Source organism: Oryzias latipes, chromosome 1, assembly GCF_053564925.1.
Source record: "Oryzias latipes strain Hd-rR chromosome 1, Olatipes_Hd-rR_3.1".
Classification (NCBI taxonomy): domain Eukaryota; kingdom Metazoa; phylum Chordata; class Actinopteri; order Beloniformes; family Adrianichthyidae; genus Oryzias; species Oryzias latipes.
The window spans coordinates 20,826,490-20,841,261 of NC_136237.1; the positions used below are offsets into that span (position 1 = coordinate 20,826,490).

Below are 14,772 nucleotides of genomic sequence, written 5' to 3' on the forward strand. Positions count from 1 at the left end.
GCGAGCCATAGGTTCCCGACCCCTGGGATAAACCAACTATGCTCTCAGCGTTAAGTTGTTTGAATGCGGAAGCCCGAAATGTCAGTTTAGTTGCCTTTACATAGACTTTTCATTGGAAGTGGTCGCTTGAATGTGCGTTGCTGAAAGCGGTCTGTACATAGCCTGATCTGCCTTTAAAATAAATAACAGGTTTTTTGACTACAGATACCTAAAGCTTTGAAGCAAGACGTGGTTAGTTTTCATTAGCAGGGATTTGGGAACACAGAATTAAAGTCCATCTATTGACAGCTAGACAGTCTTAAAGTTAAAGCAGAAAACCTATTGGAAAGTTACAGACCCAGTTTAACTGATTCAGGTTAAGTCCAACACAAAAAAAAAAATTCCTACCACTTATTTTTCAAAATATTAGTCAAGTTTAAGAACAAAAAGCATATAAAGTGCTTTAAATGAGAAATCCCATTTTCTTTGTCCATCCAGCTGTGAGCAGTAACATCATCACGGCTTCAACACATGCTAACAAACGGGACAGTTTCCCGCTGCGTCACTCATTACCCTTCTCTTAACTCCTGTTATCCTCGCATGGGAAAAACAGAACAACGACAAGCGGCTCATCAGCCTCTGACCGTTTCATTAGCGTTTCAATTACCTGAGTGCTGACAGTTCGTGTCCCATCTGTGGCCTCCACTGTCAGGTTGTAATTTGATTTTTGCTCGGCGTCCAGGGGCCGCGCTACAATCAGGGTCCCGCTGGCCTTGCCCACGTCGAAGCGGCTGTCGTAATTACCACCTGCAAAGTTGGGTTTTAGCGCAAACAACAGAAAAGGACAAAAGATAAGAGGCAAATCATCACATAGTAGTGTGCGCATCACAAGGTTATATAAACAGCAAATGGGGGCACTGAGATGAACATGTAAACATCAATTTTCTGCTTGACAGCAGACACGAAATGAACTAACACCGATGTCGGTAAACATATTTTCAACCCTACTAAGCATTCCCTACATTACAGTTACTTCATGCATTAAACTTTAATCTAAAATAGTATAGACACAAAAGGTTTTCAAACACTTTATACAAAAAACACGTAATTTTAAACTCTTGGGATTATGCTGTAAATGCAAAATATACACAATGGCACTTGAGAAACACAAGTAAAGGGAAAATCTCAACATTAAAGACGTTTACGGAGGGGGAGGAAAAACAGTCGCACAAAATCAAACACGGCACAACACAAGTCAGCCACAACCAGCAGGCAGCAGCAACAATGTCAGAGTCTCTGTAAACAGTCTTTCAGGACATGACAGCAGCTACCTTCTGCTGTACAGTTGTGGTCACAAGCCATCTGAAGGATGGAAAACATCTCAGAATCCTCTACGCCGTCTTGCAACAATCCAACCAAACAGTGCATTCCGGAGAAAAGGGGGAAAGCAGTGAAAGAGCGGAAGACAAGAAAAAGAGATTTGTCAGTGAGACGTCGATTAGAAGAAAACAGGCTGGAAGAGAAGAGAGATGAGGGAAGCAGTTTTAAGATGGGCGGCTTTAAATCTTCTCAGGCGGACAGAGAGTCCCGTCGGTTAAAAGACGACGAGAAAAAAACTGCAATGAAAGCTAACTTCGATCGCATTTACTGAAAGTTTTCACTTCAAACAGTTAAATCAACACCCCCCCAGTATATTACAAATAAAATAAAAACCCAATAAAATTGAAGACCAGATTTTTAAAGGTCAATAAGAACCTTCACAGATGCACAGATGGAGCTTATTTCAATAAAATGTCATTCATCAATTAATGACATTTCCTTGGGTTATATATTTGTCTAATATTGTTGTTCCAAGCCAAGTCCTGTTAGTCAGAACAAGGCAGAGCAGTTTCTTCCATAAATTCTCAATAAGCAGCCCAGCTCTCCTGTGTAATGTTCTGCGCCTGCAGAACATCTGGGAAAGCTAACATCCTCCTGTCTGTCGAGAGCAGCTTGTTTCCTTCGTGTAGTGCATAAGTAAAGTAGCTTTTGATATGACTCAGTAGATGGTCTAAAGTGATTTGCAGAACAAATATTGCTGCAGCACACCATCTGAAATTTAGCCTGACAGCTTTTTTACTAAGCTCTCTTTAATACACTTGCTGCATCTGAAGAAAACTATACTTTGAGCTCATGGGGCATGATTGTTAAGATATTCATGATTACAACTACTGTCTGCTAGACTCCTCTGCTTTACTATCAACATAGTATTTTATTGAATATATGTCTATGGCGTCTTACTAAATACAATTTTAAGCACTAAGATGATGCTATTGGGAGGTGGAAATAATTCTTGATCGAACAATAACTTGTTATTGTTTTGGTGAAAATGCTAAAACTTCTCTTGCTGCTAAATGTCTTGGAACTGTGTCAGTGCTACTCTAGACGTTCTTATGTCTTCTGCTCGCCATCAGATGTCACCCTTCTTTGTTAAACCAAATCCCCAACGTTTCAAATACTTTTTGGCCAAATTAGAAGTTCGAGTTTTATTTATGTCTGCACTAAACTTGTAGTTTACACGGTAGGCTCTAACCTGAAAATGACAGAAGACGCTAGGAAACTTGTACACAGAGAATGTTCAATCATGGCTTTTAATTTATAGCTGTATCATTAGCTAAACTGGTCTTTTTTGTGATGTGATTTCATTCTTAAAAACAACTATGGAAGTTTTTTTAGAGTTATACTTCAAAATAATATGCAATTCTCAATTGACAATTCAATATGCAATTCAGGCTTGAAATATGAAAATACATTTTGCAATTTACAATCCAATATTAAGATTTACAATTAAAAAATAAAAACAAAACCAATTTCATTTTATATTGGCATAGGTTTCTGATGAAATAATTCAAATAATGCAACAAATCAATATGCAATTTGGCCTTTCATTTTGAAAATTCATTTTGCTATTTACTATACAATATTCAAAAATGACATTTCAATACATGGTGTGGTTTTAAAGTAACTTCAAGTATGCAGCATTGTAAAATACAATGCTGTTTTTGTGTCAAAATTCAAATGCAATTGCAAAACAGCACCCCCCTGGCGAAATGCATTTTCATTTTCATAGCATTGCGCTTGATCTGTGTCAAACCGGCAGACTCTCATCAGGGCGGGGCCTACCACCTTCATAAATTTGCTAAATCACACCTCCAACCTCCTACTTGAGATCTGTTTTTGGTACAGAGTGTAAATCCTAACACAGAGATCGTGACGGTGCATTTTAAAGCAGAACGTAGAAAGATATTTATGCAGCAAGTCCAGAATTTATCCATCTACAATCGAAACAGATGAATACATAAATACAATTGTCAACTGAGAATTAATTGCATATTATTTTTAATTATGACTCAAAAAAAACTTCCATTCACAACTGCCCTTACAGGTGGATACACGCTGTCGCAGATGGCCTTCGCGAAATATCAAGTTCGTAGACAGCTGGGTGTACCCGTAGAACAAAAAGGTTCATGTCTTTTTATTTTTATTTTGGCTATGCTTACGACACACACTGCAAGTGCACTTTGCATTTTCATGATATCCCTTGAGGTGGCCGTGTGAGCAACAAGGGAAGACACATGTGCGCTTCCATTAAAATACAGTCGCTCTAGTCTACGACCCTCCCATGATCCTGGACAACCCAAAAACCCGCAGCACCTGTATGGGTCAACCCCTATACGGGAACATGTGCCTAAAGCTTTAGTTGGTTAACTTAAAAAAAAAGCTGTGCCTTAAAGAAGAGACTAACAGAGTCAGACAAGCCAGTACTGTAAAAATAGGTTCCTTTTCTAAAGTTACACTTCAAAGATAAACAGCAGCTTTACTGAACTGTGCAGAAAAACACAATATCTCCTTTTTTTCCCCAACGTAATGTACATATTGTAAGCCAAAGCCCACACGTACACTGTGTTAGTTTTAACAAGTGCTTCTACTTTCAAAGCAGCCCAGTGACACAAAGCAATCATGCACATAATGAACAAATTGAGATGTAAAAAGGCGCAGTACCTGTGATTTCAAACCACACCGGAACATCCGAGGATTCCGTGGCAATAACTCCAACCATGTGCGCCACAGGATCACTCTCCATAACGGAGAAGGTGAGGGGGGACTCCTCAAAGCGCAGGGGAGCCGCATCAACCGGCACTTTGGGTTTGGGAATCCACTCGATGTGCAAGCGGCACGAGGAGGATTTCTGAGGGCGACCGTTGTCGACAGCTTTAATCTGTAGGAGGGGATGACAGTTGGTGTTATGCAGTGTGGTGAATTCCTTTTGCTATGAATGGTTTTCTGTGAAGAAATCCACCAAAATCAGCTCTCTAGCTCTCCAAGGAAAACTGTTCAAATAGTTCTAAACCCGGAGACGTTTTCCTTTTTATTTTTGCATTTAAACATTATATCATGTTGAATTTAACAGTATAAACATTTGTATTGAATGCTTTGAAATACTACGGTGCTAAAAAGGTGAAAATACTTTAAAAAACTGTTCCACTTTTGTGTCTCTGAACTTTTCTTTGTAAAAGTTTGTATTTCTAACTTTGATCTTTGTTAAAAATAAATGAAAAAGAACTGTAAATCGTTTCTTTTCAATCTTTAAAACACTGTCTAGGAACAGTTGTGTTTTCCCTTCTCTGATTTATGCTGTAAGAATCTTAGTGTAAACTTTCTATGTTTCGGCTTTTTCTTTGATTTCAAGCCATCAGCAGAGCACATATAAAAGTCCAACATGAATGGCCCCTTTTTTGAGTACTTGAGGTCACTTTACAGTGTTTCCTATTTTTTCTCCCACTAATATATTTGATACAGGAAGTTAACTATTAAAAGTTTCATGCAGATGAAAAACGAAAGTTTCGTAAAACTTAAATGTAAAGCAGAACAATGAGACAAACTTTACAAGAAGTGAAACTGTGACAATAATGTAACTCATAATTTATGGGCAGATAAAGCTAAATGAAACCTCGAGCTTTTCTTCTGATTTTGACAAAAAAGATCCAGAGTTTCAAAACTGTTGTCTTAGAATAGTGACGCCTAGAGGGCAGTTGTAGCATCTCTAGAGCGGGACTAAAACATAAAAATAGATTTAATCAGTAATAATTCATCATAAAAAACATCTGCTGTTCATTGCAATTTTCTTACATTTATGCTAAATCAATTAATGATAAAATGTTGTGTTTAGATTACAAAAAACCTGCTAAAATATATGCTGCAACATTAATTGAGTATTTTTTAAAAAGTAGTAGATTAGTAGACAACCGAAGCAATCAATCGTTGGCTGCTTCTGCCCAAGCACAAGAATTCTTATAAAGAGCCAGTTAAAGAGGAAATGTATCAGAACAATTACAACACAATGGAGGTTTGTTTCCTTTCTTCCATGTGCAGCCCTCTAAGAGACTTACCAGCATGTGGGGTCAGGTTAAAACTGTTTCACAAGAGTTAAGAATACAATCCCCTGTAGGGCTACAGAGGAGGAGAATAAGGCAGTAAACAATAAACAATCACCTGGTGTGAAAGTTTACTGCTCCCAGAGAGACTCTCAGAAACAAGACTATGCCATGATCTAGGATTAGATACTCACTGTGAGAATGTCATATTCTCCTGCTGAAGAGAACTTTTTGGAGGACACCAGGCCGGTCTTGGGTTCAATGAAAAACTTGCCGTGTTCATCTCCATCTTCGATGCTGTAAGAGATCTCAGCGTTGGGCCCCTTGTCGCGGTCTGATGCAATCACCCGATAAACCGGGTCTCTCTTCACGGCTCTTTCCTTGTCGGGCTTCTCCCGCTCTGGGATTTGGATCTTGTAGATCTTCTCCAGAAACAAGGGCCTGTTGTCATTTTCATCAAGGACTTGGATGATGACCCGTACAGTGGTAGATTTGGGGGGAATGCCATGGTCGGTGACGGTGACCTGAAGAGAAACAACAAATGTATCTACTTGAAGACTTGAGGGAGAAAACATGAACAAAAAAAAAGGTTTCAGAATGCATATCTTTTCTCTTTTTGATAAAGCATCTTGTGTTCTCTTTATGCAGAGTTTAAAAAAAACCATGAGTAATGTCACCAGTATCATAAAATATTGTGTCTAACTTCTTTGGGGAACTTGTTAAGATAAAAATAGTGTGCTAAAAATGTATGATCCAAAAGTCCAGAGCTACAGGGATAAAGCAGTAAAAGGAACTATTATGCTTTTTGTTTTCTTTTCATACGTTCTCACAGAGTTTGCTGGTAGCAAAAACAAATGGCTGGAAACTTGACTCTGAGATCAGCAGTGGAAGTCTTTCCTGCGAGACTTTTTTTTTAATCCCAAATAGAAATCCATGCAGGCTTCCAAATCTGGACCTCCTGAAGTTGGCTTAATTGACTGAACTAGTCATTGAGTATATTTTTGCTGTTTTTTTTAATGGACAAAATAAAAAAAACAATACAATTAGGTGAAGTGAGGGCCTGTTGTAAAAGGACATGGAAAAGTAGAGTTAATTTTGTATATATTTACTTATAGTAAAAAAGAAAAAGTAACTTGTTTGGATGTAGTCATAAAATGGTAACTTATGCGGCTGCCATAGACGTAGCACCCCAGAGGAAATTCCCTTTAATTGGCTTTATAGTTGGAAATAGACTCAATCTGCTCACTTCATCTGTACAGGCGAAGGTGCAAAGTGTTAAGACCTACACAGAAAAATCCCTGACCTGCAATTAATCTGACTTATAGCTCTAAACTTAAAGGGAAGGGGCTTTTGTTCAACCTCAGATGTACTCAGTATAAATGACTGTCAAGCAGCTGCATCGGTTGTAAAGCTTCGTTTAAGTGAAGACTCTAGGTATTACTTCAGACACTCGACTTTCTTATTATTTGTGGCACACTTTGACACATGCGCAAGACTTCAGATTTCTGAGTGCGTGGTCTGCAAAAGCTTAATCAAGTGCAAAGAACCACAGACTGACCTCAGTAAACAAGCATTTTCTAGTGCCACAACAATGATTATCAAGGACTGTGATTTGTGCAATGACAGAAATGGAAGCGTTTCTATCTTTGAGCTGCAGAACGCAATTGAAGGCTACGACCAATGTCACAGTCATTTAAAACCATCTGCTGAGCACTTCACTAACAAACAGTCTGGAGTCCAGGGCACAATGCGTTTGAAACAACACTCAATTACAATACCAAAGGAATGCACTCTTTTTTTAAATTCTCTCTGTGTTTGCAGCTGCCACTGCAATTCACACAAGCAGGAACTGATGAATAAGAGCGTACAAGTCCAGCCCTTGTGAGGATTTGGTTGAAGGCACTGTTAGCAAATTTAATAGCCCACCAGCTCAGACCGTTTAACAGAACACGTAATCCAAATAGTTCCTAGCCGTGATCTCTCACACAGCCACCAGTAGGGCGGCGCTGTGTCTAAATTAATGCATGGAACAATAAAATTCCCAGCCACACATAAAACGTTATATCAGTCAATTTGACTGCTTTTGAATGTAAATAAAGCGAACAAACACAAGTAAAACAAGAACAGAGATGCAATTTCCTGCGACACAAACAGATGCTGACAACTTGATTAAAAAGGCGTATTGGTTAGTATTGGTTATTTTACAACCATGCACATCTATTTTATTGTAAACAGATCATCCTAATTGATGCTTGAATTTTGTAAGTTAAATTAATCAGCTTTACAAGTATGGCACATTCCTGGATTCAAATATAATTAACTATAATTGCAGTTGAATTTTTATGTTTCTTGGTGTGTATTTTCCTTTTTTTCAAAGGAAATAGTCTGAATTTTGTTTGTTAAATTAAATTTGCAAAAGTTGGGCGTTGGTTCATCGGTTGTGCTTCCTCTACTTTCACTTTACCAGAAGAAAAAGACATATACAAAAAGAAGGAATTTTTTGCAAAATATGTACATAAGTGTCTAGGGATCTCGTTTTTTGCACACTGTGTAAAACAGGTTATTTAAAAGTAAAGGTTAGTGCAGTAAACATCCAGTAAAGTCAGTGCAGCAAAACAAACTTCTCACTCAGCCAATAAAGGAAAAAAAAAAGAATATGTCCTTTTCTGATATTCTGAATAAAACTGGTTGCCCCACAAACTGTGAAGTGTGACATCGGAAAAATAGGACTTAAAAACCTAAAAAACCTTTAAAATCTAAAAATCTTTGAACCCCATAGTCACCAAAAATTCATTTGATGAAAAAATTATAATTTAAACGTTAAAACTGATGGCTTTTTCTTTTATTGGTGTTGACATGTAACTAATATTTCTGAATAAAACTAAACTTGTGTCTCCCAATTTGTTATCAGGATGAGTCCAGGCTTTGATGATTCCTTTTTGAAATGTCTTACCAAATTGCATATACCCACTTCATGTCACGTGAAATTTAAGAGTTTAACTGTTTTTGAATAATATTAAACCCTAAAAATATGATTTTGTTTTGTTGTTGATTCTCTGGGTTTGTATTCACTCACCAATTAATCATCCAAAGTGCACCGGCCGGGTATGATCTAGTATGTGTAAAATAGGCCAGACTACATGCTGCCATGGGCTCTGGGCAACAGATGTGAACAGTCCATTCACCTCAGCTTTAACATTTCCCAACAGTCCCAGGCCTGAATAGTCAGCATGTCCTGGCATGTCCCACTTTTGCTATTTATCCACCCCCCACTTCTGCGAACGAAGGCCTCTGATCCTGCCGCTAGAGCCCACACTCAACACACTCAGCCGTGCCTTTTCTCAAATTCCCCCACTGCTTTTAGCCGCCTCTCTCTTTCACACACAAACACATGGCAACTCCCCAACCCCCATCCACCTCATCATAAAAGCTGAAGGCCTCTGTGCTCCCTCCACCTCTTCATTGCTTTCGGTGCAAACAATACTGACATAGCCTTCACCCTAATGGCTCCACATGTTCAACATGGGCCTGCATGTTTCTTTTCCAATATATAAAAAAAGAAAAAGCTGGAGAAATAAACCTCAGCTATCTTCCTGAGAATTTAGGACTCTGTTCTGCTTCATCAACCTGAATCCCTGTGAAGAGCAACCTGATGAGCTTCCTGTTCAATTAGTGTGTTGCTCACAGGCCAGAGCTTCATTAGTTGGAATGATTAAAGTAGCCGTTTTAGGAAAAACAGAAAGTTTTGGGGAAAGCCACATGTCCCAAATTTCTTGCAGGCATTTTCATTACTAGGCAACTAAAGATGAGAAGCAGCTAAAAAGGGAAATTAAATCTATGAACCTCTGGATGAGATCTTCATTGGCGCTTGTCATTGTATCTATGAATTGTCTACGTGACCACACTATTACATATTCAAGCACTAAATAGAAACAGATGCATTCTGATTTGTTTTTAGCCTTAAGCTCCCCAACACAACTGATAATGTGTTTCCACAACTCCACAATTAACAGACTCATAGGGTCAGTTGTCTTGGGTTCCTAAACTTTAGCGACCGTACCCTCTGTGGTAACATGGCTGGCATTAACAAAGACACACAAATCTTAACATTCCTACATCATTTTGCATGTGCACCCAGTTAAAGAATAATCTGGTCACATGGCAGCATGGAAAGCATCAGTGGTGTTACTTCCTCTTGACCTTCAACAAGGTCAGGTTAAGTATTGCAATTCTTGCAGGTTTGTTGGACTGGAATCTGTAGGTGCAGCTAAAAATAAGAGAATTTGAACTTTTAAGGCCTCAAATGGAACATCAGTTGATCATCAGATTACGTCTACAGACTGTTGTAGAGATCAGTCTTGCTAGAGCTTTAACTTTTTTTTTTTTTTTTACCTTTAAAACAACATATAAAATAAGATACAGTCAGCACCAAGCATTGCCACATTATTCCCAATTACCAACACTTAAACGTAGGGCTGGGCGATAAATTAATTTTAGCGAATAATGGGAATTTGTTGTTATGGTTGATTTATTTTCTACTTTCTTGGGCTTCCACTGTTCGTAGTAAAGTCTCGCAACAAGTAGACATGAAAACTCCCGCTAGCAAAGAGGAGCTTTTTCCGCGAGGCCAAGGAAAGAAAAAAAAAAAAAGCTTGTGCAATACAGTATTTACAAACGCACGTAATGCGTAAAGCCTCCCCCCGTTACTAATGTACTCTTCTCCGTGGCGCTTAGTTTAGGCTGATGGAGCAGCGGGACATTTTAACGGGATCCAGAAAGAACTGGAGGATAAACCTGCTGGACTGACAGCGGCAAAAGAGAGTTTTATAAAAAATAAAAAAAAGTTGACCTGGGGACAGCCATGTTGTTACACTGTGATGCTATAGTCCAACAACGCTATAATGCTATGCATGTCGTCAGTTTATGACCACAAAATGGTTTAAAAAGTCAGACTATATTTTAACGGAGTTGACTTTAAGACGTTACGGATAAATATGACAAACTTAATTCCTAGAACAATTATATAAAAAACCTGTATTTTCTAAATACAATAACAGGTCTGAATTCACTGTAAAAACATGTTATTAGCTGTTTCTTACATTACAGAGCCAGTATTGACACTGTTGAGAGCGAGAAGCGCTTTTCTTTATGAGATGTTCAAGCTTGTGGAAGCTCACAAAACATCTGCTGCATTGTGTTTGAGCATAGTTCCAAAGAAGATGTCAAAATTACATAGTTTTTGTTAAACATGTTCTGTCATTTGTCATTTTTGTTAAAGAAAGTAAAAGGAGAGAGAAAAAGTCGATTCAAATGAAGAAAATCTGAGATTTTATTTTTTGCCCATATCGCCCAGCTCTACTTCAAAGTATTTCAGTCAAAAAGAAGAATTTTTGATACAAATTTAAGAAAAGAATAAATTCAATTCATCTCAATTGTATTTATATAGCCCAATATCACAACAATAGTCATCTCAACGGCCTTCATACCAACACTTGTATAGTAAACATAAAATCATAAGGATCATGAAGTCATAGAATTCAATAGGTAAATTCTAAACTAAACTAACTAAACAGACTAAACTAAACTGGGCAGCCCTGCAGAATGTGTTCTGTTAAATGTGTTCTAATAATTCTGAGATAAAAAAAACCCTTATAGGTATTTAGGTAATAGGTAGCTTCTGTCTGGAGAGATTTAAGCCATTCTGAAACAATATTACCTTTACAGCAAACCAAATGTATTTTTTTTTACATTGTTTTTCTTAGAAATGGCAGAATTAGTTTTTGGTGTAATTCTTTTCACAAGAAAATCTTCATAAAGAATAAAAAATATCCAGCTTTGGTAATAGACACATCAATACTGACTGTCACCCAGAGATTACAAATTGTGTAACAATAATTAAAAGGCAATCACTCTGCTTCCTGTCACCCCTGGAAACACTATTAAAGGAGCTATTATCAACTTTGGTCTGTGGTGTAAAGCAGGAAGAAACACATCAGAGGAACGCAGAGCTGAGCTCAATTAAATCCCACAAGTTTAGACATTGGCCTGTTGGTTTGACAGCAGCTTCCTGCCTCAGCCTGTGCCATCTATGAGACGGAACAATGAGGAAGAACAAAGAATCAGTCCACAGGACCTCTAAACCACTCTCTCTCTGACCCCATCCAGGGATCATGCAGGAATACACAAAGAGTTTTCAGTTGTCAGCACGTGGCAGTCAGCCAAAGATGGCTGAAAATGTCAAACTTTAGAAACTGTAAATCCCATATTCCCCCTTCTTTAGTCTAGCAATTGAGTTTCGTGAACTATACAACGAAATGTGCTGACATTTAACGGATCTCAATTAGCATCCTACTAAATGACTTTCATTCATTCATCTTCTTCATATTAATTAATATTAATTTATGATGTTTTTTCCAAAACATATTGATAATAAAGTCATTTACCTCTAGAATGTGCTCATCTTGTTGTTCTCTGTCGAGCCTCCTTGAAGTCGTTGTAATCAGACCTGTTGAAGACAAATCAATACAAATTAAAATCAGACATGGCGGTGATTGCCAATGAAATCCTTTCAGCGGGTTTTGCAATACCAGCTTGCTGTTGTAAGAACATGTCAGCACAGTGCCGGACCATCTCTGTTCAACCATGAAAGTAAACTAAGATGAAGAGTAGCTTAACAAAGACATGTTTCTGCACTGATTCAGCTGGCAAGCTTGAATTTGGAGGAGTTCTCCTAGCGGTGCTCCCTCCTGTTTTCTGGTCTATCTGGGTGCTCGACTGCTCTCCATGATGCTGGTTATGTATGAAATATTACAAGGACCTGCAAATAGTACTGAAACAGCACTGAAGAATTGACACTCTGCCTTTAGTCTTCCACAAGATAAATAGAAATAGAACCAGCCAGGCACCCACCACATGTTTTCAAATGGAAAACACTCAACTGTTAGAGGAAGTATTTCAGGGTCTTTTGGAGCTATATCATTCATCTTAAACAGCAAACAGATGCAGCGTGATATCAATCACAGAGAGAACGCTGACAAACATAAAAATAAAAGAAGCCGGAGTCTTGAGTTCCAGGATAATATGATTTTGTTCAAAGCCAGAAACAACAGAAAAGCAAAGTAGAAGCAGGGGGAGGGGCTATGCAACTTTTTTACCTTATAGGCAGCTCTTTACTCCCAGTGCAATTGCAACTTTGCAAAAACTAAAACTGAGTGTAGGTTAGATATGCCAACTTCAACCACACCAGTGCTGTCTGCTGGCCACACTGCAGCTGATTAGCATACAGCAAAGGATACGATTGGAAAAGCCAAACCCATCAATGGCACAAATGCCTGCATCCAGAATAGCAGACCGCAACTTGCAAGTCCACAGAAATAACTGTGCTGGGCACTGAGATTGAAGGATATTACCAAGGCGCCTTTGCTCCATTTTTTTTTAATCCTCTCCTCTTTAAGCTTAATTTAATCTTTGGAGAGAACTGCAAAGATGTAGGAGTGCTTGGATCTTCTTGGAAAAATGTAAAATAATAAAGGTGCAGCCGTTTTCTACTAACCACCCATGGTTCCATACTGGGCCAAATCTGTGTGCATTTATACTTGTTTCATACAGTTTTCACCCAAAAAGCATAAAACAAGTAAAGTCGATTAATATAAATATTCTGTACCCTATTTCAAGTCTTCAAAAGCCTTATGGATTTACACCAGGGATCATTCCTATCAATTGACACAAACCTAATCAATTACATTTGTACTTCAGCAAGGCAGAAGATGATGGATGATGATGTTTTAGGAACACAGCCTCTCTGTAATTGGAAAAAAAAGAAATAATATAAGCTACACCATGGCCCCTAGTTTGTTATGACTCTGCAAATCAGATATTTTGGGGGTGGGGGTGGGGGGGCAGCATCATTACACTCACATCCTAATCCCAGCTGCATAATCTCTGCGGTTTGCCTCCATACCACAACACAGGACATCGGCAAAACCAGCAACCAAACAAAACGTTATACGTTTCTGTCGAAGCTGTTCTTAAAACGCATCTGGTTTTAATCCCAGATATGGAAAAATGCGGGGAATCCTACTTCTTAAGCATAATTAAGACCTCTGTGCTTTAGGAATATACCAACACCAAGACGAAGCAACACCACATTACAGCCGGATAGATGATACCTTTGCTTCTCGTGCTTTAAGGGGTAAGATATGAGCAAGACAGAGAGCACAAGAGAAACATGTGGTGAGCAAAAGGACAATAAACAACCAGACTTATTTGGGACTCAGCGGCTTATTTTGCTGAAGTAATTGAAGGCAGAGGAAAAGCTCAGTGCAACCTTTAACTAGTTGCATGACTCCAATTTCTGGTATTTATTTAGACCACCTTGATCACCAGTATGCTGTTGTTCCATCTGATTATTTGAAGACTATAAAATGATGGCTAGTTTACGCCATCTAAACTAGGTAAGAGAAGCAAGCCTAAAGGTTTTGTGTGTGAGACATACTTTACTTTAAACCTAAATTCCTAGCCTTTATTCTGATAGTTACCAATCAAGAATGGGCTCTGTTGGCGCTCAAGTCAATGAAAGTACATAGCTCTGTCTCTGCATCAGCGCTGATACAGTTTAAAATAACTAGTTGGTAAGCCAAGGCTGACCATGGAAGAACACACACAAACGCACACTCACCAAAGCCATCCTGAGGCGTGGGCTGAGTTGGGCTGACACTAATTACAGCCATGCTGTTTTGAGAGGGGGAGTGAAACAACAGCAAAGTCACAGTGGCACTCTTAACAGTCTCCTTGAGCGCTACAACCACCGCTTTAAAATGTGGGTCTGAAAGAAATTCAAGACTTCAGGACATTGCTGATGTGGTCCATTCTTGGGCATCACTACTGGGATTAGAATCACACACATATTTGATGCTGCACGAATGTTGATACCATAAATGTTTTTTGAGTTTGTAGGAATGGAAAATATAGAAATGCCAAGAAATATGAGAATCACTGATGTTCTAACCAGTGTTATTATTTTTTTCTTTTGAAACACTGGTTGTTACTTTTCTGCAATGAGGAAAATGACACAGTAACAATTCTAACACAGACACTGACCACATTTTTCAACCAAAATTAAAAATCATTTGATTTACAACCAGTGGCTATCTTTAAATGTGTTGTGGAAAAGTGTGAAACAGTAATGTTAAAAATATATTTTTTTAGAAACAAGTCTAAAAAGTGGGATTTTAATTAGTAACTTTGAGCCAAAACATAGTTTGTTGCTATGAAGCAAGACTTTCAAATGTGACTGCAAGCAATCTTCAGCTGAAAAACAAGCCACTACCTTTCATGTTTACAATGTGTGTAAGACTAGAAAATCTACCCTCCTGGAAGA

General features: G+C 38.3%; 1 protein-coding gene across 10 annotated transcripts in view; it reads right to left on the minus strand.

Moving 5' to 3' along the window:
* Positions 1–14,772, minus strand: part of fat1a (FAT atypical cadherin 1a) — a 75,962-nt gene that overhangs the window by 33,940 nt on the left and 27,250 nt on the right. For 7 of the 10 annotated variants that reach the window (XR_002873747.2, XR_002873749.2, XM_023958002.2 and 4 more), the window contains exons 4-8: positions 11,837–11,898; positions 5,588–5,917; positions 4,021–4,237; positions 1,311–1,379; positions 647–786 (exon numbers count right to left, since the gene is read on the minus strand). Coding sequence is in view for 8 of the 10 variants with exons in the window: in XM_023958002.2 (XP_023813770.1) it covers positions 647–786; positions 1,311–1,379; positions 4,021–4,237; positions 5,588–5,917; positions 11,837–11,898 (818 nt within the window). In the remaining 2 variants the exon portion in view is untranslated. The remainder of the gene's footprint in view (positions 1–646; positions 787–1,310; positions 1,380–4,020; positions 4,238–5,587; positions 5,918–11,836; positions 11,899–14,772) is intronic. The other 3 variants (XM_023958025.2, XM_023958018.2, XM_023958011.2) reach the window with 1 other exon arrangement.